At 39.0% G+C, this 26,924-nt stretch overlaps 1 protein-coding gene and 1 long non-coding RNA gene across 3 annotated transcripts; one reads left to right on the plus strand and one right to left on the minus strand.

Moving 5' to 3' along the window:
* Positions 1-6,207: 6,207 nt before the first annotated feature.
* Positions 6,208-17,528, minus strand: LOC113026830 (uncharacterized). The gene is made up of 3 exons (XR_013910612.1): positions 17,342-17,528; positions 17,175-17,254; positions 6,208-13,780 (listed from the first exon to the last, which is right to left on the minus strand). It is a non-coding gene; the product is annotated as an uncharacterized LOC113026830 (long non-coding RNA).
* Positions 17,529-18,057: 529 nt separating this feature from the next.
* Positions 18,058-26,750, plus strand: nr2f2 (nuclear receptor subfamily 2, group F, member 2). Of its 2 annotated transcripts, none has more exons than XM_026176004.2 (3): positions 18,058-20,328; positions 21,357-21,902; positions 24,053-26,750. In XM_026176004.2, exons 1-3 carry the CDS (start codon positions 19,878-19,880, stop codon positions 24,325-24,327), a joined length of 1,272 nt encoding a protein of 423 aa, XP_026031789.1. In that variant the 5' UTR covers positions 18,058-19,877; the 3' UTR covers positions 24,328-26,750. The 2 variants fall into 2 exon arrangements, with proteins under 2 accessions (XP_026031789.1, XP_026031790.1); XM_026176005.2 differs by having other exon boundaries at positions 18,828-20,328; positions 21,375-21,902.
* The last annotated feature ends 174 nt before the right edge of the window (positions 26,751-26,924 follow it).

Here is a 26,924-nt window from a genome sequence, read left to right on the forward strand (position 1 = left end):
CAGGACTTTATTTTATCTCCCCCTCATGTTTGCGAGTGCGACAGAGAGGGCTCACAGTCCTCGGCAGCGTCAAACATTAGAAAGACCTTCAGTATGCGAAGATTTCTATTCTTTCCCAATAATGATAATTTAAAAAAAGATAACTGGAATAAATAGATCGTGGGGAAAACTGCATCAGTCAGAGCAGTGGCAAGATTTTTTCTAACTTAATCAGTGATTGATTACCTACTTGATTTATCTTTTTTTTTTCCTTTTTACTAAAAGAGATAATGTTGACATCCACTTAGTCTGTGTTAGAATCAGTACAGTGAACAGCTTTGGTCATGCAGGAAATAGCTCTTTAATGCTCTGTCTCAACAGAACTTCACTGAAGCTTTCATGAGGATTATTTTGTTTATTTTGATGAAATGCAGAAACTATTTTTATTGCTTTCTCACATTCCTCTGCTAACCAAGAGTACCACAGTACTTTTGGAGAACTTATTTTCCCGTGAATCACTTCATCGTGTGGTCACTCAAATCCACCAGGGCACATGAAACATGTATCCTGAATATTTTGCAGCTTTTTAAAATACAGAAAGTCAGTGGTTGTTTGACCTTTAGACTTCTTCTTGACATGTTTATTTATGAAATCTTTTGACTCCTTTGAAATCTCTCAGTAGACACTGTGTAGAGAACAACTTTTCGAACTTAATAATGGCGGTTGCTGAATAAAATGTTTCGAAAAGTGGTCAAATTATCCATAATAAATAAATTATCTGGCATTTTTAAAGATAATATACTACTGAATAACCGATGGAACGTAGCTACAAAAATCTGTGGTTTGTTTTTATATGTTTGCCCTGGGATTATCATTTTATGTAGTCTTTGAATCACTTTGAAAATGTAACTTTGACAACTATGGAAAATGCAGAAATGATGCATACATTTAAATACAGTAACTTTTGACTACCGGTATACTTTGTGTCTCCTTATGAAATAGTAGGTGAAACTGTCGGATGTAAGTACCTGTCATCGATGCATTTCTTTAGTTCTCAACTTCAAAAATAGCTCATCCAAACTTAAATGCTGTGAACAGGAACCTGCTCTTTACTTTAACATAGCCCTCAGTGGTAACAAAAGGAACACATTGGAAGTTATGTATAAAAATGGGAGTTGGGAACTTGTTTAAATGAGTAAGAAAGTTGTAATCAAGTGTTCTTAAACCACACAGTCTTTTCAAAAGATGCTTAAGTTGTGAAGGACGGTGACTTTTTGGAGTTTTTCAAATCCTTTTAATGGCTATATTAAAACCACTGAAAAGTGCCTCTTCAGCAATTCATATCTCATAATATTCAGATGATATGGAGCTGGGACTTTTCTCAAGTTCTCAAATAAGCTAAAACATTATTTTGATTAGCACACAATCCTTACGGTATGTGATTTGTTGTAGATCGGAGCTGATACGTGTGCTTTGTTTCAAGGTTTACACAGTGTCAAAATCAGTGGCAAAAGCCAAAATAGGTAAGATGAAATGAAGCTGCCAAAACCCCTGGCATAGATTACATAAGTGAAAGAATACTCTGAGTCAATATCACCTCAAGAAAAACTTCAACACTAAAAAGGGAGGGGGGAAAAAAGAAAGGTCATCTGGTTTCCATTAAGAAGATAAAATGGTTCACTCTGAGCCTTTTACTGGCCGCTTTGTTACTGGGAGGCGTCCATACTGCTCTCTCCATCATCATCCAGTTGACACAACATTAAAGGCTTCAAACAGCCGCACAGGGTTCCTTAATCAAAAACTAATTGTAATAGATATTGAGGAGTGCTAACACTCTGACCGCTTGGCTGGTATATGTGGTCCAAGGCTGGAGATACTATTAAACACAACAAAGGCATGATAGCTGAGACAGGGCAATGCAAGTGTGAAATACAACATGTGGCTGAAAAGGCACAGATACACTGATACTATAAAGCACTGGTCTAAGGCGAGCCTGTCAACTCTGGTTATTTAGAAACAAAACAATGGATCTGGAAAATTCCTGAAAGTGGATACAGCAGAGAGATTTAAAATCACTAACAGCTAAGGAAAGGATACTGTGGCATGGTGCCAGACTTAGAAAATTAGGAACATGTCAGACGAGAGGACATTTTGACAGTGCTTGTGTGTTTAGTATGTGTGTACGGCGTGCGAGCCGGCGACACAATATTTAATTTAGCAAATTAATTCTCATTAATTTGATTAGCCATTATCATTAGCAATAACTCATCAAAGGCCTTTATTCCTATATATTAACCTTTCAGACACTCGCCCACTTAGCATATTAAACATCAGAGTCCAAATGCATGAACAAGGTGAGCGGAGCTTCTGTCTTCGAATGATACATGACGCAACAGTCATCTTCTTGGACTGGAAACACATAGACTTGTCTCTTTCATCATGCCAATCCTTTTGACAAGTCTCATTCTTCTTCTGTTGCTGAAGAAGTCATTTGACAAACCTGTCCTGAAATGAATCTTAACAGACCTACAGAGGTCAGCAGTAAAACACTGGGCAACGAGTAAACAGAGCCAACTGTTTGAAGCCATCAAACCTGCTTTTTGGGTTTAGAAAATGGTCTGAAATTAACTCTACATCTATCTATCTATTGTACCGGATGATTTCACACCCGACGAGATAGAATCAGTGCTTGTTTTTGTGGGGTACTTGTGCGTATACCATGTCTGGCTTTCATGCAGGTGATGAAAACTTTGAGTATGAGACATGAACTCAAACACCTGCAGATAATGTTCACCTTTTTACCCCATTATTCACTGCATTATTCCCTAATCCTAAACAAAAATTGTAATTCCCCAAATTTAATCACACCATAATAATTATTTAAATGTCATAAGCATAACTGTTCCTTAAACCTGTTGTCAAAAGCAACAGATTTAAAAGACTCTGGACTAAAAATACAAAAACAAAACGTATTCTTATTCTGAAGTTTTGCAGAGATGTTGTTCTCGACATTGTGCAGGATAACTTGATGTAAAATTACAGTAACATGCTCCCTGCTTTTCAGGGAGCGCATATGCGCAGGCATGCTTATAGATCCTACCAGGTGTGTCTGTTTTTGTCTGTGTGTGCGTGCACCAGTTTTACTCCTCCTCTGTTGGCAATAGAGTGAAGGATATTCAAACTCTATATTGTACATCAGTTTGGCTTTAGCAGAGTCAGTTTTCTCTGACCATAAATGTATGGCTATGCACGGTAATTGTGTGGAAAATGCATGCAGCCTCCACCTAGCATAACCACCCCTGCTGCACTCCCCTGTGGATAACAAATGGCCCTTTTCTCTGGGAATTGAGGCTAAACGATGGTTTCACTTAGAGAGCAAAGTGACTGTCCATCTTCATAACAGTGCTCTCCATCAGAGAGCAATGAATCCCATCCCGTCCCACTGGCTCTGATTAAACACAGGCAATGGATATCCCCTTTATGAAGGCCTCCAAAGCTGGCCCTTGTGTCAGCCTTGCACCTGCAACTATCAGCTTCTCCTTCTTTAATATATAAATTTAAAAAAAGAAAAAAAGGAGAGAAAAAAAGCCATCTGGCCAGGGGGAGCAGTGCACTTCTCCAGCAGGCCAGTTCAACAGAGTCTGTTTGAAAGTGACACACCTTAACTTGATCTGAATTACCTAAGGCATTTCTTGTTGGTGGGGGTCACATGGAAAGCTCACAGGTCACAAAGTTCACTGGCTGAGGGACTTTCACTCGTGGTTGTGCTTTGAGCTCTTCCCCTTGTCTGTTTTTCCTCATTTCTGTTTAATAATATTGTGTTAAAGCAGTAGTCTGTCTCATATCAGTAGGGTTATAATGTGTAACGGCTTTCATTTTTGTTTGTTTTCACGGGGAGAAAAATAATTAGTTGCTTCTTGAGCTCTTTGTAGCCATAAGCCCAAAAGATGTCATTCTGAATCAAATGCATTTTGACTTCAAGTGCAGCCCCTTGAGAAATGTGGCTGAAATGAACAATAAAGTCTGTTTACATGCCTATTTCTGTTGACACTTTTTACCATGTAAGAGGTGCACGCGGTATAATATATGCCACCACTGGCTCATATAGTCTGTCCATGGTGGGAAGCTGTCACGTCAAATCTTGCGTTTGACCACTTGCCTCTAACTTCTTTCAAAGTGTTCAGCATGTCACATGAGAGCAACATCTTGAAGTTATTTAGGCTTATGAGAGAAAACATTGAGTTTTACTTGGTGAAAGAGCTTCCAGCATTTGAATAGGCTTGCCATTGTCAGGTTGACCTTTAGTTACAGGTTACAGTGCTAAAACACTTGCGCATCAACTATGACTTAGTAATAGCACATGCTGTACGTGATGAGAATCACTTGATGTGATGATGAGCACTTTTAAGAGATTCACACTAGAGCGTAGGTTCCTCAGCCATAGACACGGTGCAGAAGACGATCAGTCGGAGATTATTTGTTTATTTATTTTGTTGAAAAAAAAAAAGGTTGTGTCGATGGAAAGCTCGTGAGTGCTTTTACTTGATCAGGTGGGGACAAAGATTTCAAAGCAAATGGTTGAATCCAGAACAAAAGTGCTTGTGTGTGTCTCTGGGAGATACCAGAATGCACACAGTGGTATTCTATTGTTCATACATTAGCTAATGCCATTATCTTGTCTGTGGAGTCAAAAGAGCTAATCTCATGTTATAGGATTTGCAGCCACCTAGACTGATCTCATTGGGTAAACGTTTGGCACAGTGACAAAAGAACAGGATGAACATCCAAGTTCAGTAAGCAGAATCCATAAACCAGCAGCAACCCGACCCCGTGACTGGCAAGAGTAGAGCCAATGCAGATGTGGCCAGCTTTACTTTTCACTTCAGGCTGGAGTTTGAACTGTGAAAAAACTACTTTGACACAAGTTTTTTTATTGGTTTGTTTGTTTTCTTAAGCTTTGCAGCATGCCTGTTGTGACCAATTTCATATTTTTGATAAAAATGTGAAAACCTCCTCCACTGTTATCCAGTGGTTAAACATAAATTTCAAAAGCCAACTATTTGCAGTGGGAAACAGTCTTATCGGAGTATAACTGCCAATTTGGTCCAGACACCCGCCTCATAAATTATCAGGAGTTAGATGGATTGTACAGACTGAAAGATGAAGTGATCCCAAACCCTTGAGAGCAGCACTAGACTCGAGTTTGGCATGGTGTTATCATTACTCGAGTTCATATTGATGACTTCTTTCTTGGCCTGATGTCATTTTCAGCAGTGACCATGATCAATAAATTCGGTTTAAAGGCTGCTATGGGGTTTTGTTGATTTAGTGCACAGGATTAATATGTGCACTAAAATCAAGTTCAATCAAGTCAGTTCTGTTTATGTAGTGAAAAAAAGTGCTTTCAAGTTAGCTAAGACACCCTCTGCCCTAAAACCCTTGATTCAGATGAAGAAGAAAAACAGGAGAAAACTCAGGAAAAGCAGTTGAAGAGGAAAATATTCAGTATTGGTATTAACTAAAACCAAACCAAACAAAAAAGCAAAAAGAAAGCAATAACACCCTATTCTCGCTTAATAAAAACAGAGCTCTTAATGGAGTGTATCTAAATAGCATTAAGTATCTAGAACCAAAGTCAAATCTAGCACTTTATTATTTTTTAACAAGACATTTAATAGATCAAGAAAACACTTCTTACATCCATTTCTGCAAGTTAAACAAGGAGATTAACATCACGCTCATGTCTATGCAATAATTATGGATCTAAAACTAGAAAGTAATGAGTCTCGTTTTGTTAAACGACTGGAAATGGGGCAGAGCAGCCAGTCTTTCTTCCAATAAAATAAGGAAATATGCATTTTTATTATTTTATTTCTTACACTATCTCTAATGACAGTAACTGTAACAATAACTTTCTGTGAAGTAACAACCTTTAATGATTTTTTGACAATTACTCAACAAGGGCTGGAGTGATGGTTGTGACTGCACTGCGATCAGTGATTTTCTTATCACACATCCTTGAGTGAAATAGGTGCACTGACACTGAACTGAAGTTGAGTTACTTTTTTTCTGCTGACAATTATAAGGGGTCTAAAATAGTAATTTGTCTGCTTCACTTTACTGTTTTAATAAATTGCAAAAATCTAATGGACTTGCAGTGAATTTGACAGATTTCCTCAGAACTCAGAGTATTGGATTTAAGATAAGATAAGATAAGATAAGATAAGATAAGATAAGATAACCTTTATTAGTCCCACACGTGGGAAATTTGTTTTGTCACAGCAGGAAGTGGACAGTGCAAAAGTTATGACGCAAAAATTAGAATACAATAAGAATAAATACAGTACACAGCTGTACAGAATAGAATAAAATAATATACTATATACAGTAGAATAAAATAGAATAAAAATATACAATAAGATAAAAATTACTAGTAGTAAACAGAGCATATATGTAAATAATTTCCCTAAACTTGAGTTATGAAGGTTCGTTGATCCCCTTCTCACCTTCCAAACCTGTGGGAAAGCAAGGCCATAATAGTTAAGAATACTTCTTTAAACCAGTCATAAGATGTGTATCTTTCCTGGCAATCCTTAGATGACTCCTGCTATTATGTTTATCTGTCCCCAGAGCTTCTTTTGAATTCATTATTCCTATAATGCCCATTTGCCATATTTGTTAACATGCCGGGTCACCTGTCTCACAGCTGCCTGTGTTGACTAGATCTGCCTTTTCATCAATGAGAGCTACCTGCCATAATGACCCTGTAATAAAGTGTCATTATCTATCCACCCAGTCTAGTGTAGCATGCACAAAGCCACTGGAGGAATCCAGGCCCTGTCTAATTCATTTCTGCTGGGTATAAATGTCAGCGTCCTTTTGTGAGGATTACAGACATTCCCACATTAGGGCCGGACTGATTGTTCTATATGGAACGGTGGGAGTGGAATAGAGCGTTTGATTTCAGATAATGTAGTACGAGACAAATGTCACTGGACCGGATAGGTTTTTTGTCTAAACCTGGCTGCAGACTTGAATCTGAGACTATGACGGTGTCAGGGAGAGCTTGAAGAGATGAGAATGGCAGTGGTGTGGATTACACAGTCTGTTATTACAATTTGTCAGGTTTTATGATGTCAGTGATGTCTGGAATTTATCTCTTCCGCCTTTTATATTCCACCTCATTATGACATCCAAAGCCATCTAAGGTACTAATTTGTCAATTTGTATGTCGTTAGCCGAGAACTGTGTTAAGAGGAACGGTGTAATCCCAAAGTTGGATCAGTTATTTGTGGTGTTTTGCTTTTTTTCTGCCTTTAAATCTGTCATTTTGAACCCGGGTGCCAGTATATGAACTTGCAGATTACCAAAGCATATGCCAAAAATGTTGTAATTTACACAAAACTTTAAAACTTCTTAAAGTGTACAGTATAGTTTGTATAGATCATTGCTTTAAAGAACATGTTTAATATCTTGTTCAGTAATTGCTATATTGATTGCTAATGTCATCGTGATTTAGTAGAGAAGCAGTCATGTGGCAGCTTCAACAATTCAAGGGTCTCTTTGTCCATTCATCAGCACCCCTGATTGGGCCCATGTCATGGTTAGCTGCAGGCCCACCAGATAAAGATCAGTGGATGATTGGGCACACACATTCTTAACATGGCTGACCCGTGACATCTCAGGGGCAGGCAGGGAGCCTGTCATTATGTGTACAATGCAGCGCTTTCTTCCCTCTTATCTTTACTGATGACATTGAGAGTTTTTGTATTAACTCATTAATGAAAAGACTCATCATTAAAGGCATCACGGGACACGGTGCGGCGGTGGTGACACTGCATTGCCACTGTCAGCAGGAATGTGTCCGAGACGCTACACTAGCACGATGACAGCATGAGAACTTCTTGTGCTTTTGTTGTAGATGTAAAGCTATAATATCGAGTTTCCTTTGTTGCCTTCACCACAGCCCACACTTGCCCACACTACATTTAAATCATGTATTTAACATGATATGTTACACCTCGGCGTCCCTTTCTGATAAGGAACCTTATATAACGTGTTTAGAAATTGTGGCTAATTGTTTTCTCAATGTTGTTTAATAATTCATTTAATAATGTCTGCTGTAAGACAATGAGAGCAGTGTTTGGGTTGTCAGGCTGGGGAAAAGAATGTTTGCTGGACACAGTGAGTTTATAAACAGCTTTAACAGTTTGGGGTTGTAAGAAATGTAAGAATGTGGCTATAATGATACAGTATAATTAGCATCTTTAGACTTTTATAGCTTCTCAGGGACCTCACCAATAATAGTATTGTTTTATAAATTGTGTAAATACTGGAAAGCATGATTTTTCACAGCCTCGCAATGATAAATTACCAATAATATAACTTTATAAGCAGTTGCAAATTAAATAATTTCTTTAATTACAATAAAAAATGTATCAAGATTTCCTTGTTATAAAGTGGTATCAAGACTTTGTTTAACATATCCAAATTTCCCCATCCAGGCCAGTTTGATCTCCACGAGCCAGTGGGAGGTTCTGAAAGTGTGCGTCGCTATCCACTGCATGCACTAACTGCTGACTGCACCTTGGTGTGTGCGCTCAAAACCATGCATGTGGTGAGTGGCTGTGCTTATGTGCAACTCGTGTGTTAATGCTGTCGTTTCCACAGATCAGTCACAGCAGCATTTTCTCTGTTGTTTATGGTTATGTCACCACAATTACAAGAGAGAAAGGGGGGCAGAAATAAAGTGTCTGTGAAAGATTGATAGCTTTGGTCTTTAGTTCAATTGTAAATTAGAATAGCAAGTCCCTCTGGGATACAAGGGCTCTATTTATGATTAAGAAAGAGCTTCCATAATAGAGTGGTGGTAGAAAAGTTTGCTCTTGCTCACAAACAGGCAATTAGCTTGATGAAACAAGCCTTACTTTTTTTTTTCTCTTTTTTTCCCCCCCTCGCAGCCTGGCTGTGTGAACCCATATTATTATGGGCAGCCTTATAGTTTATGGTATTATTTTCACCTTGCGCTGCAAACAATATGGTATTTAAATAAACTGGCATTTTTCTTGTAGACCACTGTTTTATCACTGCAGTTTAATACGGGCAGAGCAAGTTCAGAAGTAAGGCGAGGTGTTTATATTGTGTGTATCATGTGATAAAGGTGACAAATATCACACCATAGTTTTAATCCTGGCTGAGAATCTGCACAGAGAGTGTAAATAACATATGAGGGATATATAGAAAAAGACTTACAGTATGTACAGTGAAAATGCATATTTATTTTTCCCCAAATAGTTTTTTTTAAATAGAAAAGCAAAATTTATTGATGTGTAAATTGCCTATAGTTGTTTCTATTCAAACCCCCCCAAAAGTAGCTTTCTCTCATACGAGAAACGAATTCCAGCCAATATACACGATGATGTCATTTTGCTTCAGAGTTTTCGTTTTAAAGGATCTAATCCTTGCATTGTGGGCTCATTGCCATGCCAGTTATTCAACCTGACTGTACAGATTTGTCCCCCTACTGTATGTTTCCTGGAAAAGATCAGTCACACTCTTTTTAACAAGCTAAGCTTTACTACTGTTTCATTCATGCGGGGAAATCTGGATCAAAAACGGAGCCAAGAGTTAGTATTAGTTAACACTGTAGAGCAGTCTGTCTGAGAAGCTAAAAATCCTCTGTGTAAAAGATTATTACCAACACCATTATAGTTAATGGCACTATGGCTAAAAAAAGAGTGAATGGGAGACGGGAAATTACTGAAGCATCAGAATATACCTGATTGTATTGTAGAGACTAAACAAGTAAATATGTGAGGCGGTGTGTGCCAAAGAGCACGTAGCTATGAGATGTACCGCTGTTTGTTAGGGCTTTATCTTTTAAACAGTGAATTAAAAAAATAAGCATACAAAAGCATAGTTCATAGTGCACACCTGTTCAAAAAAAGTAAATGAATAGAAGTTATTGTGTTAATTGAAAGCTACTAAAAGCTTGTTCAATTGAAGAATCTATTTCAAAAGTAAGTTGTTATATTATCCAAGGCCAAACAGCCAGGAGGATTGTTGCTGCTAGGCACAGTGCTAAAGCACCTCTGTACAGTACCAAGCTGACTGCCATTAACTACACAATATGGGTAAACTATATTTGGTTGCCTGGCCTTTTCATCTGCTTTACTAATGAGGTAAAGCCAAGTAAAATTTGGAAATTCCTCTTGAAATCACAGAAGCTGGAATATTGTAGTGACATGAGAAATGCGTAGGATTCAGAGATGAATTTTTAAAGCTGTGAGATGACAGAATTGTAAATTCAAAAGAAAGAAGGGTTCGACTCAATATTGTGATGATTTCCTACTGCTAACTATGAACTTAAGTTACCACCTCAGTACCAGTACAGGACTGCCCTGAGCCTTTCTTCACTCAATTAGTAATTTAATGGGCACCAGCTGAAGGTTTTTGTTGTTGGCTTCAAGACATATTTGTGTTGTTGTTTTTTTCCTGCTGATACTTCTCCTTTGCAAGCCAGATGAGGCTTCCCCACACATACACGACAAGACGTGTGTGGCCACCGCTTTTCGTTTTTTTTTCTACTGTTTTGCCTGAGGACACACACTCCTGTGCCAGCTGTTGTCATGGAAATTACACCAGTTTATAACATTTGTTTTTGGTATAAAGACAGTGGTGATCACGCAATAGCTCTCGTCTTTTTGGTATTTACACTTAGCTAATAAGTTCATTTTTGTTCTCTGTTTGCTTTCTTGCTTTCCAGTTCCTGTGTGCCAGACGTTATGGCTGCACAGACTCGCTCTGCAGCCACCATTGTTGTTTACAGCTCTGTTACGCCTGTCGATTGATCCGCAAACAGATGCATCTCTGACTGTGATTCACCAAAGCTGATTAAGTCACAAGTGTTTTGTGTTGGTTCACCAGCATCTTGGTTTCAGAGCTGTGTTTTATTTCTATAATTATTTCCTGTACCTGTTGAATATTGCTGAATTAAACACAAGTCACATTTCAGACTGTAAAATGCACCAAAGTCTTAATACTATGAATCTGTAGTGGTTAGTTGTTGTTTTTCGGGATTATAATTTGTCAAATTACAAAATGTAAAATTGTTAAATAAGCTATCTGTGGATATATAAAGTATAAAAATGCACTTATGCTGTTTGAATACAATCAAAATAATGAAACACAGGACTGTCTTAGCCTAAGGATACAAAATAATCAAGGTTTCACAGTGGCAGTTATCTAAATGATTCTCTCATAAATCATTATAATTTAGGGGGGATGTTGCTGAAGCAACGCCATTGTCTGTGGTGCCGCTTAATTTGAGGGTCTGATAATTAGGGTAGCCTAGTTACCATGATATAACCAAAAGCCATCTTGGTATTAAAAAAAATACAATGAATTAAATTATCTTACTTGTTTAAAAAATATATAACTGAGGGATGTCAAAGACAATGCTGTCAGCATCAGGTGTTTAATTTTGTCACACTAAAACATGCCAGAAAGCAACAATAGTTACACCTCCTGTCCGTGTTCTTATACTTTTACATACAAAAGGACAGATTACTCATGACAATTACAAACAAAACAAAAACACATGAATAGAATTTGTGATATCTTCAGGCATTTAGAGTTTTTATTTCTATAGTTATTTTCAGTCAGTTTGTTTAACATTACAGTTGTTTGCTCGTTTATTTTCACAGTTCACATTTAGAAGATGCACTTTTACCTTTGGGCAATCATCCCGCTACTGCACAGCTTGAAGTACTACATACTGAATTCATTTAGTGTTTTGTGACTTCTAGTAGTATGTTCAAGAGTTTGCATTAATAACAAAATGCTAATCCTAACCTTCATACATTAGCGAATAAGAAGTGGCGAAATATAGTTGCTACACACTGATCTAAAAACTTTGTATATCAAATACACACTGTTCAACATATATTTCAGATCACAATAAGACATTATTTTTTTCAACCTCTGCACATTATCACAACATTTTTACAACTCCCCTCTCAATTTATTGTGAGAAAAACAACTCTAATATTCAACTCAGTAAGTGTTGCGGCTCACGTTCTAAAATAAAGCTAAAAGTAACTCCTGTATGTCCTCGTGTGAAGATAAAGTAACTGAGACAAACAATGCGTGATTTTTGGTTTCAAATGGCTTTCACTCTCAAAGTCATGAAATTTTCTTCTTCTTATGTCGAGTCATTACGGATGTGGAGGTCTTTCCAGATCCCACTCACGTTCCATCTTGCGTTTATTCCCTCCCTTATAGACCACTGAACAAATGTGGATTAAATGTGACTTTAAAAAAATTGCATTGCAATATTTGCTATTATAGAACATGTTTTGGTAACAAATGCTGAATATGTGTCTGTGGAGATGTGGTTAAAATTGTCGATATTCATGGACTGCTGGTTTTGGTCATAGTTACAGTATCAGTGACTGCAGTGCTTTTACAATGACGTGCATTTTGATGACAGAACATTTACTCTGGATTGATTTCTCAGTCTGCATTTCTTGTGTTCAAAAGTGGTCCAAGTTATATTGCACAGCTACAGCTTATGTGCGACTGTGTTGAAACCCTGTAAGTCACATAAATCTCAAAACTGACAAATGCTTCTCAGTTTTGAAACTTAGGGTAAAACTGCAGAAGCTGTAGTTGGATAATCAAAACGTTCCTTAATTTGTACCTTACTCCTAATCATTAAATTACCAGAGATGCGTATAGGATATTGTAATTGTTTTTTACATTAATGCCACAGGAATATCATTCAAATATAAAATGAATAGGACTTTATTATCTTAATTTCAGTGAGCATCGTTAGCACCTTAAAAGCACCAAAAAACCAAGCATCCTGCCAAATTACTAGAGCAAGACACTGATAGCTTATACATTTAAGGCAAACAATCACAGTAAAACTGGAAAACCTCATTCTTAACATGTATGATACAGTAGGTGCTATAAAGAGAAAAGCAGTCAAAACACAGCTCATATCTTAAAACTTTATTAGTGGTAAATGTTGCAAATTGATATTATACACAATACTATTTAATTAACTTCTTGACTAACATATAAAACATTAATGCTTAACTGGTTATCTCATAACTTTACGTGGTAGACCATCACATAAAAACTGTGTATTTCCGAGATCTCACAAATGCGAGACCTCATGCTACAAACAGTAAAGTTATTCAGGAAGGAAGGAACATATACGAAAATCACTAAACTGGAGATACAAGGCTTTTAAAACAGAAGCAGTTTGAAATAATTGGTTAATCAAATACTGGCTGATTATCACTTGAGAACGTAAGCTGCTGTTATAGCTATAAATGACTGTAAATGACCTTCAAGAACAGAAACAACACACTTTAACACTGAATAGCTGTAACGGTAAGCTGAAGCTGAAGTAAGCCTCCACTACATCCGTTTGTGTAGTTTTTACATATCCCCCACTGCTACCACATTACACCTTGAGTTACAGTAATTCAATACACTGTCTGCTGCCTTTGGGGCCACATGTGAGCCACGTCTGGCTCGAGACTGAATGCTGCTACGACTTTCTCTCTTCTTTCTTCTCCCAAACTTTTTCTCTCTGAGTGCATGAAAAAAAAAGTGTGAAGCAAGCGGACTGCCCACTCTTCTCTTTCAAAAGGAAAAGTGAGGGGCTCAAAGAGACACATATCACAAGTGCCTGGTACAACTGCACTGTTGTACTGATGGTCACCGTACAGCTCCACTGGGACAGATGGGATTTAATCTGCTTGGCCGATGGGCACTTCAGCAGCAGTTTCTGGGGGTTAGAGAGCACTTATCACACAATTCCCCTACCCAGACTTTCCCAGCGAGTCCTTGGAGTTAAACCATTGACCCTCTGGTCATTGCTGCTACAATGCTGCTGCCTGAAGTAATCATCATGCATGCTCCATCTATGCAGTCTTTAGCAGCCAAAACAACACATCGCTTACAACACTCATCTTTCTCTCTCTACAGTTTTGATCACTTTAAACCTAACAGCAATGATTCAAACCAAAAGCATTTACAAATACATTAAGAGCATGCTGGCAGTCAGCCTAAAGAATTCATTGAGACAAATTGATCCCTATCTGTTTAAACTGGCACTATAATCTGTCATTGGCAAATTGAACACAGTGAGCTATCTGGGATCTATTGCCTTTTTAGATAGTGGCCCTTGGGGCAAGCAGACAGAGAGAAAGTGATCCACGCCGCTGAATGAACTCTATGTAAGGTTTTCAATTGAAACATGCATGGCTGCTTATACGAACACACTTTAAAACACACCTTTTTTCCTCACACTCCACATAGCTAAATGCTTTTATACTGCCTGCACGCGTATGCCGTCAACTTGCTTGCACACATACCACATTTATAATAAAGCGCTGTTACTGGAGGTAGTGGAATGCTGTTTTTTGTGACTAAATTAAAATTACATTTACATCAGAAAAACAAGCACAGTAGTCTTTAAACCTTACAAAATCCCTGTTTAGAGCAATATAACCATTAAAATATTCATATCAAAATAAACTACAGTGTACGTCTGGTCAGGATAAAAGCCAAAAAATAAAATAAAATAAAACAAATTCTATATTAATGATATAATTAAGTTAAGTTTGTTTATTTATCATAAAAATGTAAACTTTAAAATATCCCTACATCATGCTACTTTTCTTATGCTGCCTTTTTGTTCTTTGGTCCTGTAATAATGTTGGTAAAAAAAATAAAAAATGTGAATATTTGGTTTGTTTCTTTTTCCCCTACCCATAATATCACAAAGACCTACCATTCCAAAGAGTCAACCTTTACCGGAGGTAAAAGGTACTGATTGATATTCAGTGCAACAGATGAAAGTCCCATGAAATATGGGACACATCCACCATAATCAAATGAAGGAGAAACAATTTGGAGGTGTTAAGTTTTTTTGGCTCTTTGTTTTGTTTTTGTACTAATGTGTGTGTTATGCTTGTAATCTTTTTTTGACGTGCTGCCTTTTTAACTAGAAAATAATCAGCTTATAAGTTATCTGAAATTCTTTCTTCATTTACGATATTTTGATTTAGATTGCGTCAGTGGGCAAAAATATGACCAATATCTCTCTTCGGGGTGTTTTTTAAGTGGCACAGTTTAGTTTCTGTCTTGATTCCACACTGTCATCTAATTCAATCAGACTCTTGAAGTTGATTAGCCTGGTTAACCTTTGCTCCTGCTTGGGTCTGGAAGGGTTAATCAGGCCGGGAACTTGGAGACCTCCGGGTCAGTATCCCTCTATCTGCATGAAGGACTTGGTGGAGGAAGATTAAAGTCAACTTCTTCTTTTTTTTTTTTTTTCATTTTTGACATTTAGCACAAGTGTGAGAGAGCTCTTTGGCCGTCAGCAGTTCAATTTTCTTTTTTTAGATCTTGGTGCGTTTTAAAAGCATATTTGTAGGAATTAAAAAAAATTTTTTTAACTACATTCGGTTTTTAGTATATGTCTATAACGTTTTGCAGAATATAATCACGTCGGAGCGCACTTCCCAGTTTAACCTGATATTGGAGGGAAAGCTTTTCCTTCGCACGCCCGTAAATCTCAAGAATTGTCTATCTCGCTATCGATTAATTTAACTGCAATCATTCCAATCAGCACATCTCCAGTCCCGTGTTCCAGAGACTGTGCTTTGTTTTACTAACAATAATAAAGTGATTTAGTCCTTTCTCCCTGTCAGAGCATGGGAAATCGTTAAAGATCTAGCTATTTGTCTGTGATCAGTAAATATTTAGTGCAGGCGACATCCTCTGTCTCCTCTTAATCGATACTGATCCCGTTGGGCAGCGCAATTGTTATGTGCATGCAGGCTTGCTGAGCATACACTGCTTTTATCCTCTGCTTGAAAAGGAGAACCAGTACAAATCACACAGGAAACTTTTAAATCCGCGAATTAAGAAAAACTGCAGGACAAGAGTTTTGAAGTGGGGGGTCTAATAGTTAAGCAGTTGTGCTGCTGTGGGAACGTTTATGCGTTAAGAAAATAGTGCGCAAATTTCTGTGCATATTTACGCGTGGTTCATTGGGCAGTCATAATTTATATATAGGCTTTCCTACTATCTGCCTGATGCATACATGCTAAAGGAGTATCTGCTAAAAGGTTAATTACCCTCTTATGTCATTACTGATATTTCTTAATAATAATAATAATAATAATAATAATAATAATAATAATAACTCATGTATTAGCATTTTGTAGGATAAAGTTAGAGCATTTATTAAATTATTTATGCTAAATTAATTTTTACGTGTTTAATAATAGCTTGGCTGATATTGCGTCTTGGCTTGCTTTCTCCATATATTTCCTAATATGCAAAATCTCATAAAGATTGCTCGCCATACTTAAAGACAGGTGTCTGTTCTGACTTCACCCCCTCCCTCTCGCCTCAATAGCCCACACAAAGCAGCCGCGTACGAGCGCGTTTTGGCCATATTACTGTAGGAGAGAAAAAGGCGCACAGGATCTCTCTCTCTCTCTCTCTCTGCCTGCTGTAAAGCTTACTTATCATTTCCAGAGGCAATCAAATGATATTCTGCTCGGACGACACGTCAACTTATATTTCCAGTCTCTCGCCTAACAACACATGACGTGAATCAGTTGTTTGTTTTGGCTCTCCAAAGTTTTTGCATGATCAGACATTGCAATTTTCCAATAAACAGCGTGCTTTTTGTGTCTGATCCCGTCTGTTGGAGAGGAAGCTTTGCCAGCTTCAGTCTGAGCACTGTGTCGAAAAAGAGAAGACTAAATATATTCTGAATAAGAGAGAAGATGCATCCCGCTACGGACGAATCAGCAACATATGCATTTGGTAGGTTTGTTACTATAAGAATACAGCCTCCTGCCTCACTATCACTATCGGGTAACTTTATGAATGGGTGTTTGCAAACTAGTTGGGCTTGATGCGATTCGTCATATAAATTAACGCTGCGATAATAGGCAGAGATGACTGACGGAGTCGTCCGTAGTCAGTGCGCATTGTAGAAGCATCGTATATATGTAGTCTACGTTATGCTCCGTCTGCAGCACACGTCTTTTATTTGAAGAGATGAGCCTATTTAATATGAGATTTAATTGTGAGCAGAAGGATAAAGCATTGCAACATTGCTGATTTATCATAATAAAGCATACAAATCGCATACTTACCATTTGAAGCAAAACTGGGTCCTCGATAAGCCAGTACCTTGCGGGGTATTTTATTTACAGACTTTCCATGTTCACGGGATCTGTAAACAAAACCGACAAAATAGTAATGCAGACAAAATATAATCGGCTAATTTGTTCTAGAATAAAGACACAATTGGTCTATATACCACCGCTGGGACTGCCTGAAGTGGCAAAAAGTAAATCCAACTTTGGCAACTCTCAAAGGTTTGCCGTCCAAGTCATGTAAAACAGAATTTAAACAAACAGTCATCAGTTTAAAATGGTGCTCGTTAGTTTGGTCGATGCGAGAGAGCAGACTGAATCGGTTTCCGTGTCCGACGGCTCCTCTAAATTGAATCTTATTTGAAGCAAAAAGAATTCATACGCTAGGGGGCACCCATATACTGTAATAGATCCTGGGACAATGCATGCATGCTGCTGCTCTCTCTACAGGCTAACACAGTGACCGGGCTGTAGGTTCATCTGGAGGGCTCTGTAAAGTTTTACCTGCAGTTCAAGTTTGATAGCCTCAGGCCACGGTGAAAGTAAATCAGCCCCGTTCAAATACACACAAATATCAATATAATATATTATTATTATTATTATTATTAACCATGTGGGCACAGCCATTCTCCCCCTTGTTACAAACACAGCATCGTTTACTTTGTTTCTTATCGTCATTAAAATAAGATGTTTTTATTTTATTTATTTTAGTGAGCAAAAATCCGACAAGTATTAAGGTATCGTTTTTGTGTGGTGTGTCAATACGGGGACTCTGCTTTCACCCTAGCCTTAAAGTGAAGGGCATGGCCTTTGACCTCGAGTGACATTTTAATTGTGCTCCGCATTTAAAGCTGTAGTCGTCTCAAGCTCTGACCACATATACAGACAAAACTGTCTTTGGAGAAATCATGCTTTTGGACCTCCTGACCATGCAGATGATTAATATTTGTGGCTTGCGGGATTTTTTTGTTAGGCAACGGCGAGCTGTGGGATGATTTCACCAGGCGATAGCGACAATTTCACGAGACATGTGGATTGTGATGTGTAGCACCTGGTACGATTGGAAAGCACTAATATGTACTATTAGCCTCGTAGAAATATAGAGGTTTGTTTAAAATGAGAAATAAAGAAATCCAGGTGGCGTTTTCTTCTCTTCTTCTTTAAATGGGGAGCGACCTTATTCAGTGTCTGGTTTTACAGTGTGCATGGAAAGACAAATCGAAGCCTACACTTGTTTTGATTTTTTTATATGCATTTATTATCAATAATAATAAACATGTTATTTGGTCTAGGTAACAGCATCACCAGTCTTAAATTAACGTAGCCCATCACACAGCCTTTTTTTTGTTTCTTTTGTGTGTTGTTTTTTCATTCATTCAGCAGTGGAGTCTGTCTTTATATCCACATACCTAAAGGATCAAGACTGTAATGAACACAGGTCATGCCAAGAAGGTGCATCTGTGTCTCAGGGATAAGAAAAAAAAGAAAAGAGAAAAAAATCCTATCTTCTTTTATATTTCAGCTTGTTATAGGGTTACCGGATATACTGTAGCGCGACATGATGCACTGCATTGAATTATTGATATTTTCCTTTTTTCCCCACTTGAAATTGCTAAAGCTTTACCAGGCTGCATGTGAGTATACCTTATAGTCTGGGTGATTTGAGTGACTTATCAGTGAATACTCTCTCCGAAAAACGTCTCTTTTTAGGACCAAGCGGCCCTCTCGACCTCCATGCTGGCTCTGGCAAGGTACCAAGTAGCACAAGTGCCGACTAGCCAATGGGGTTCAGGGGGAGGTCCCTGAGCTCTGACCAGTCAAACACACTCTCCTTCCTTATATGGCAGCAGATCTCCATGGTAACGTGTGCTAAGTTGCAGCAGTCGTGTCAAAGTTCACTATATAGAGAGCTCAGTGAGCTGATCAGAGAGAAAGCATTCTGCCAGCCCGGCTCCTACCAATCGCAAATCACTTCCTAACCTCCGCCTTTTTAACATATTTGATCACTTTGATTCTCTTCTCCTTTTTCCTATTATTTTTCAGTGCACGGAGGAGGTTTGTAGGTTGTGATCCTTGTTTTTTTATGTTTTTTGTTTTAGTGCTTTCGCTTTTTTGGGGAAGAGTTGTCTTCATATTCCAAGCTCTCAAAACATTGGCTTCAGCTGCGCGCTTGCTGGCGCTACCTCACAAGGAGAAAAGGAAGAAGACGCAGTTTTTTTCTTTTCTGTTTTTTTACCCAGTTGGTGATTTTCTCCAAGACTTGTGCTGGAACTTGATAGTAGCTGCTACAGTGTGCTCACTAATTGTTTTATGCTGCTGCGAGCACGGTCTTATCAACCTGCTCCATCATCCACTGACTAGCCCATGCTACCTCGGTTGGTTATTTTTGAATATTTAACCCACCTTTTCCCATTGATGGGTGTACTGGATGGCTGACTGTAAGCGCCCCTGGACTTGGCCTTTAAGCGCAAGGCAGCGACTCAGCTCGCCATCGCATCAGTTTTGAAAACGTGCTTCGGCAACGTCTCCAACAGCAATAAATCGACAGTTTTCGGGAGATTCAGACTGGATTCAGCGTAGGCTAGATCTGGCATTTTGTGTGTCCGACTGTTAATCACAGTTTACCGCGTTTCCTTGAGACATTATTCACCGCGACACCAAAACGGCAGACAAAAAGTTTCTTTACGTTGACTGATAGATATGGCAATGGTAGTGTGGAGAGGCTCCCAGGACGATGTGGCTGACACCCAAGGCACCCTTTCCTCGCAAACCCAAGGAGGACTATCTCTTCCCACACCTCAAGCAGGCCAGTTGAATTTGACAGCCTCTCAGGTCGCCCCTCCGACCCCTCAGACTCCGGTCCAAGGACCCCCGAACAACACACAGTCCACGCCGACGAACCAGACGTCGCAGCAGTCGGAGAAACAGCCACAGCACATTGAATGCGTGGTCTGTGGGGATAAATCTAGTGGCAAACACTATGGCCAGTTTACTTGCGAGGGGTGCAAGAGCTTCTTCAAACGGAGCGTACGACGGAACCTCACTTACACATGCCGTGCCAACAGGAATTGTCCAATCGACCAACACCACCGCAATCAGTGTCAGTACTGCCGCCTCAAAAAATGCCTTAAAGTCGGCATGAGACGGGAAGGTATTGGGATTTTTTGTTCTCTTATCCATGTGTGTGTTTGTGCGTTTGTAGGTTTTAGACATCGAACCATATCATGTCGCTCCCACAGCATGTTTCCTTTCCCGACTATTCCCTCCAAGGCTGTGTGGCTGGAGCACGCAATGGAGCCGCTCTCTGCCTGTGGTCGAGACGGGGCTCTCCGGATGTTCCTTTTAGCCATGCATTACAGTGTCTAGCGCCAGTGCGTTATAGCTCTGCATTTGACAAATACGAGCCCACCCGTGGCCAAACTGAAGCTGCCGAATATAATGTGATACCGTGACTGCCGTAGAGATACATCTGTGTTGAATTTATGATACAATAGCCCTCTGCGCTATTATGGCGAGTGGCGAATTAAGAGATAGCGTGTTCTGGCTACATCTCCACATCTTGCCGCTTGCCTTGTTCTCTGTGTCTTAAGCTGGACATTAGCGTGACACTGTGCGTTTAAAAAAAGAACGATCGTGCTCCGTCTAACCCGGAGAAATTATCTGAATTTTAGTCTAAAATAGGCCTTCGTGTATGGGGTAAAACGAGATGAATTGCTAAGTAGGTTAAGGGTTAAACATGCAAGGTCTCCCTTGCCCTCTTTGTGTTCCTTCACAGCCAGCTCATGTTGCTGTTGCTGAATAACAACAATTTAAAGCTAGACATGTGCGAGGCTTGTCTTAATTGTGTTTAAAGCGCATCCCCGTTTGTTTGTTTTTTAAATTTATATATATATATGTATATTCAGTGTACGGTTTCTCACACTACAGCCTCTTTATTATCAAGGCACTGTGTCTTATCTCTTTTTAAACTCGGGTAATAATATGTGTGTGTGCGTGTGTGTGTGTGCGCGCGCGTGCGTGCGTGTGTGTGTTTTGATCCTGCACAGGCTAGTAAACATTTACAGCTTGGCGTTCAGATTTCAGTTTTCTGCACTTTAAAATACTGTACTGTTTAACAGCCACCCTTAATGCTCAGAATGTCTGTGATCATTTGTAGAATTCAGGCTTCAATATCTGTAGTTTCTCTTTTTACTGCAGCCGTGCAAAGGGGACGGGTGCCACCCACACAGCCACACCACGGTCAGTTCGCCTTGACAAATGGAGACCCACTCCACTGCCATTCCTACTTATCCGGATATATCTCTCTTCTGTTGAGAGCGGAGCCCTACCCGACGTCCCGGTATGGCAGTCAGTGCATGCAACCCAACAACATAATGGGTATCGAGAACATTTGTGAACTAGCAGCCAGGATGCTCTTCAGTGCCGTGGAGTGGGCCAGGAATATTCCCTTCTTTCCAGACCTTCAGATCACAGACCAGGTGGCTCTGCTGAGGTTGACGTGGAGTGAGTTATTTGTGCTCAACGCCGCGCAGTGCTCCATGCCCCTGCATGTGGCTCCTCTCCTAGCGGCGGCTGGCCTTCACGCCTCCCCCATGTCTGCGGACAGAGTGGTGGCCTTTATGGACCACATTAGGATCTTCCAAGAACAAGTGGAAAAGCTCAAAGCTTTGCACGTTGACTCTGCTGAATATAGCTGCTTAAAGGCAATTGTGCTCTTCACCACAGGTAAGACAATAGACTGCTCACTCAAGTTCAGTGTGTGTGAATGTCACTAACCTGCACACTGACATCAGCTAAATCAACGCTGACCTAAATATATCAGCACTGGCCAGAGGCTGTTGCTTGTATTAGATGAACGCTGTTCTTAAACGTTCACCTATGCTGCCTTCATGGCCAAGGGCTTTCAGACAGACCCTAGGCTACTCAATTATAAAATCACTCGATTGATCAACTGATTTATCAGTCACATGCGCAAGGATAAAATGAAAATGGTGGAATGACCACACCAGATCTATCTTGGTTTAAATGAACAACAAAGCAGAGCAAAGTATGCCCACACACACACATACACACACACACAAAACCCACCGCAAATTAAGCTCGAGTTAAATAAAACTGATAACTCCGCAATAATTGCTTCAGGCATCATAAAATCGAGATATTAGAACTCTTTTGGAGACTCAAATAGCCTGCAGATGAATTTCTACACTTGGGCTTTTCGGCCATTTATCATTGTGTGTATACCCCACGTCTTGTTTGTAGGAAATGACAGATATAAATGATGTCAGGCTACGAGGGGGATGGGAATAGAAAAAGAAAGACAAGCCTAATGTCCCATTTGCACACAGTAAAAGCACTGCCCAGGTTTCAACGCTTCCTTGTCATTTAGGTGGCATACATGTGCTACCATAAAAAAATACATAAATAAATAAATAAATACATAAAAAACACGGACACCCCTATATTTGCAAAAATGAGAGAGTCTAACAGCATTGTGTAATATTGCGCAGTGACAAGAGGGGCGGCTTTAATTTTTATTTGCAGAAATATTCTCTCCGCCTAAGATTCAGGGCGTCTCTGGACTCGCTCGAGAACTGGGTCATGACCTAAACATAACCCAAACTTCCCGGCTATTTTGTTACATTAACTACACCGTTAAAGGAGAAGAAGAAAAAATAAAAATAAAAAAAAAACACGTAGGGAAGAGATTTACAAGGTTTCACCGACGACTGAATGCATGTCTTTGAAATGATACCATACCTGCAAGCCATCAGTCTTTTTATTTCATTTAGCTGTGGCAATCTTCAAGTGAGCTCATGGTGGCTGGTTAGTTAGCCCTTTCTGAAATAAAATCATAGTTCATGTCATTGAATTTTACTGTCAAGGCTTTATACATCCACGATGGCTTAATTTGTCTCCTCCATACCTGAGTCCCGGAGGCTTGAACGTGAGCTGTGTGTTGTAGCCTGAGTGACACGCCTTTGCTACTTTGGCGGTTTGGTTGTTGTCATGCATCAACTTTACAAACTTACCCAATGTGCGTACAAGCGTTTTTGGCACATCATCAGCTGCCGCCCACATGCAGCAGCATAGATAGTGATTCTGCGTCTCCGATGGTATAGTATGACGGCAGCTCCGTAGGCTATTGGCCCTTTTTTTTTTCTCTCGAGCTAAATCTCTGCTCACTAAAGGTCAGTAGGTCTCCCTGTCTTTCCCTCTCTCCTCCCTCACCCCCACCCCTCTCTACCTCGCACTGCCTCTGACTGTGAAAGACACAGGCCCATCTGAAACACAGTCTTTAACTATGAATATGCTTAATTATTTAGTTCACTTTTAAATGGCTTTATCGGGGAAAATATAGATAATAATAGCGACGAAAGGAGAAACACAGAATTAATATGACGAGGGAAGCAAGGCTCTCATTTTTATCTGCCCCTGTAAGATGGCAAGTCCCCCCCCCCCCCATCCCCTTTTTCATAAATTAAACACACACGCAGATAAGAAAATAAAAATCAAAGTAAATAGTTTAAACAAAATAAACTGGCATGCATGTGGAAGCGTATTTTGGTTAATGGTGCCTTACATTATTTGTTTAGCGTAATGCTATGGTTATTGTATTATTGTCATATAATAATTTGTTATTATTTTTTTTAAATCGATATTTATTAAATCAAGCCTTGAGACCATTCAGCTACACTTTTACATGTAATGTTGAGATTTTAATTCTGCAAATAATTGATTTTTTATTTTTATTTTTTATGTGACAGGCTATCAATTTTCGCTGTAGTGTATCACCACAGTGGGAAAAAGCTCCTAGTGAGAGAAACACTTTAGGTTACACTTTATTAATGTTTATTTGTTTTTCCCCCTCTCAGATGCTTGTGGCCTCTCAGATGTGGCCCATGTGGAAAGTTTGCAGGAGAAGTCCCAGTGCGCCCTGGAGGAATATGTCCGGAGCCAGTATCCCAACCAGCCAACACGGTTTGGGAAGTTGTTACTCCGCTTGCCTTCCCTCCGCACAGTCTCTTCCTCGGTCATAGAACAATTATTTTTCGTCCGATTGGTAGGTAAAACCCCCATTGAAACTCTCATCAGGGATATGTTGCTTTCGGGGAGCAGTTTTAACTGGCCTTACATGCCAATTCAGTAAACCAAGAAGGCGACGAACAAACAAAAGGTAGGGTTGGGGGGCTGCGAGACTACAATGATTATAGCTGCTTTTGTGGAAGGAATAAAAAAAAAACCCGGCTGTTACACGGGGCTGGCTTTCATGAAGAAAGACATTGACGTAAATGACTGTGAATTCCCCCCCTACTCAAAAAAAAAAAAAAAAAAATTGAGACATCCATTGAACTTTCAAAATGGCAGATACATGCTCCCAGTGTTCATGCAGAACAACCTGCTTCGATCCTTTTTTTTAATGAAAGAAGAAAATGAGGGAAAAAAAGGGAAAGGGGATTCTGTTGATCCGTGTGAGGAAATTTGAAGTATTAAGTGCATTTAAAAATGAAAATTTGGGTTAAAAGAGAAACTGGAGAAAGGGAAAATACGAAACGTGAATTTTCTTTTCTCAGATGACTTGTCCTGTGTCCATGTATAGCTGTGTTTTGTACTTTCTTTGTTCCTCCTTTCTGGTTCCAAACCGGCCTATGTGATTTCTGTAGTACAGGTGGTGTTATTTTCTAAGACAATGGTTTATTTTGAAAAAGGTGAAATAATGAAAAAAAAGAAAAAAAAAGTTCTAAAAAGAATTAAAACCACAGCAATAGGAAAATAGACTTATGATCTAGGCTTAATGCTGCAAACGCACTTATGTTGTTAGGATGACCAATCTGGACAAAAGGGAGTTTTTTTTCTTCTTCTTTTTCTTTTTTGGAGTTCATGTTAAACTTTATGACCCAGCGGAAACACTTCGCTCTTTATTACTATGAAGTTACAGGATCCACTTTTGTTTTCCACTCCTGCTTTTAACTAAAGCTGCATAAGCTCTCTTAAATTTTTAAATTAATTAGTTTGACGCTGACAGACATGAGGGCTTTACACGATTTTAATTATTTGGCGAATAATCTTCCCAGTTTCATCCAGCTCTGAATATTTGGCTTCAGTTCCCCAATTGGATACAATAATAATAATATTTTTTCTTAAAAAGGAAATTTTTAGAAGTTGCCTAGACCTGCTGTTATAAAAGGTATGTAAAATAGGTTGCTCTAAATGCAGTACATGCGCATTTAAGAGCTTTTGCAGAAGCTGAAAACTGTACTGAAAGCATAGTTGGCTTGCTTGAAGAAAAAAAAAGTTGGAGAGGTCAAGGGTCATAAAAGTTTGAAGCCTAGCCAGAGTAGTGTTTAATAGCAGTATTATTACAGCGTCCCTGAAATGTCACCCTTTATTCACTTCAAGCATTAAGTGCCTGACAAGCATGGTGTGATTTCTTATCAAAACGATGTTAAAGTAGGCCTACAACATTTTTTTTTTTTTTGGGGGGGGGGGACGACACAATTAGATATGAAACTCCAGTCATGTATTTCACTTGAAAAAACTGATTAGAGGCAGTATTCTTGTAAATATAGGTCAATTCATTTCAACAAGTTTTTTCCTTCATACAAAGTATATGTGATTAAGAAAAATCTGTGGTTGCCATTTTTTTTTCCTTCTCGGTAATACAACGTCTTCAAAATTGAGTGGCAGACTTAGCTAGTAGCACTGAAGGTTATGTTTTTAATGTATATACATATTACTACAAATGTTTTCTTTTTCATGTATATTTAGACTGTGAATGCATGGCCACAGGTCGCTAACCTATTTTACCTTTGATATATAAATGTAAATGTTTTTTCTCTCTTTCTTTCACTCTTTTTTTGGACTGTATAGATATAATCTGTGCATTCAGTACACTAGCCCTTGTATTTAAAGCAACAGAAAAAGAAAAAGAAAAGAAACGACGTTCATTATTAGGCTACAGACTTAAACAGGGTGAGCAGGTTTGGGGACAAAAAAATTTAGAAAAAACCTAAAAAAAAAAAAAAAAAAAAGGAGCTGATATTTTAACTTTAGTGTTATGGCTCCTTTTGGTCTCTGACAGGTGCCGTGGTGTGCATGCGCGTGTGCGAGAACGTGTGTGTGCGTGCGTGCGCGTGTGTGTGCGTTTGGAAGCTAGCAATTTTGTCCTTGTTTTGAGGCTTTTCTTCAACACACACATACAAAAAAAACACAAAAAAAACACCATGTTGTGGTTGAATTAAAAGGGATCACTGATTGAACACTGATCTTTGGCTGTTCGGAGCCACATATGGACCAGAGAATGATACATGATTGTAATTATGAACAGTTTAAACTGACCCACGTTTTTATATAAATATATAAAAATATATGACTGCAGGGTATTGATAACGTATAGATACTTTTTTTTATCATTATTATTATTATTATTATTAATTGCAAGTGATATATGTGAGTGTGTGTGAAAGTTTATAGTTGAACACAATTCTTGTTTGTTTGTGTTAGCTTATTGTAAACAAGCATTCTGCTGTAAATTTGTTCTTGGTATTAAATTATAATTTATGAATTTGAAAACACCAGTTTTTCATGGTTTCTTTTTTTAACTTCCCAAACTTTATGTGTGAACTTGTCCTTGTATGGGTGTGCGTGCGCGCGCGCGTGCGCGGGGGGTGTGTGTGGTCGGTTGAAGGTGGTGCTGGTGCTGGTGGACGGGGAAGGGAGGGGGGGGGGGTGACTGGAGTCAATTTG

This window comes from Astatotilapia calliptera, chromosome 7, assembly GCF_964374335.1.
Source record: "Astatotilapia calliptera chromosome 7, fAstCal68.1, whole genome shotgun sequence".
In the NCBI taxonomy this organism is placed as follows: Eukaryota; Metazoa; Chordata; class Actinopteri; order Cichliformes; family Cichlidae; genus Astatotilapia; species Astatotilapia calliptera.

Bases quoted from the DNA above. Each gene is read 5' to 3' on its own strand.
- nr2f2 (XM_026176004.2), top strand. From the start codon at position 19,878: ATGGCAATGGTAGTGTGGAGAGGCTCCCAGGACGATGTGGCTGACACC. The intron at 20,329-21,356 runs GTATTGGGATTT...CAATATCTGTAG, and splicing joins AGTCGGCATGAGACGGGAAG to TTTCTCTTTTTACTGCAGCC. The intron at 21,903-24,052 runs GTAAGACAATAG...TCCCCCTCTCAG, and splicing joins AATTGTGCTCTTCACCACAG to ATGCTTGTGGCCTCTCAGAT.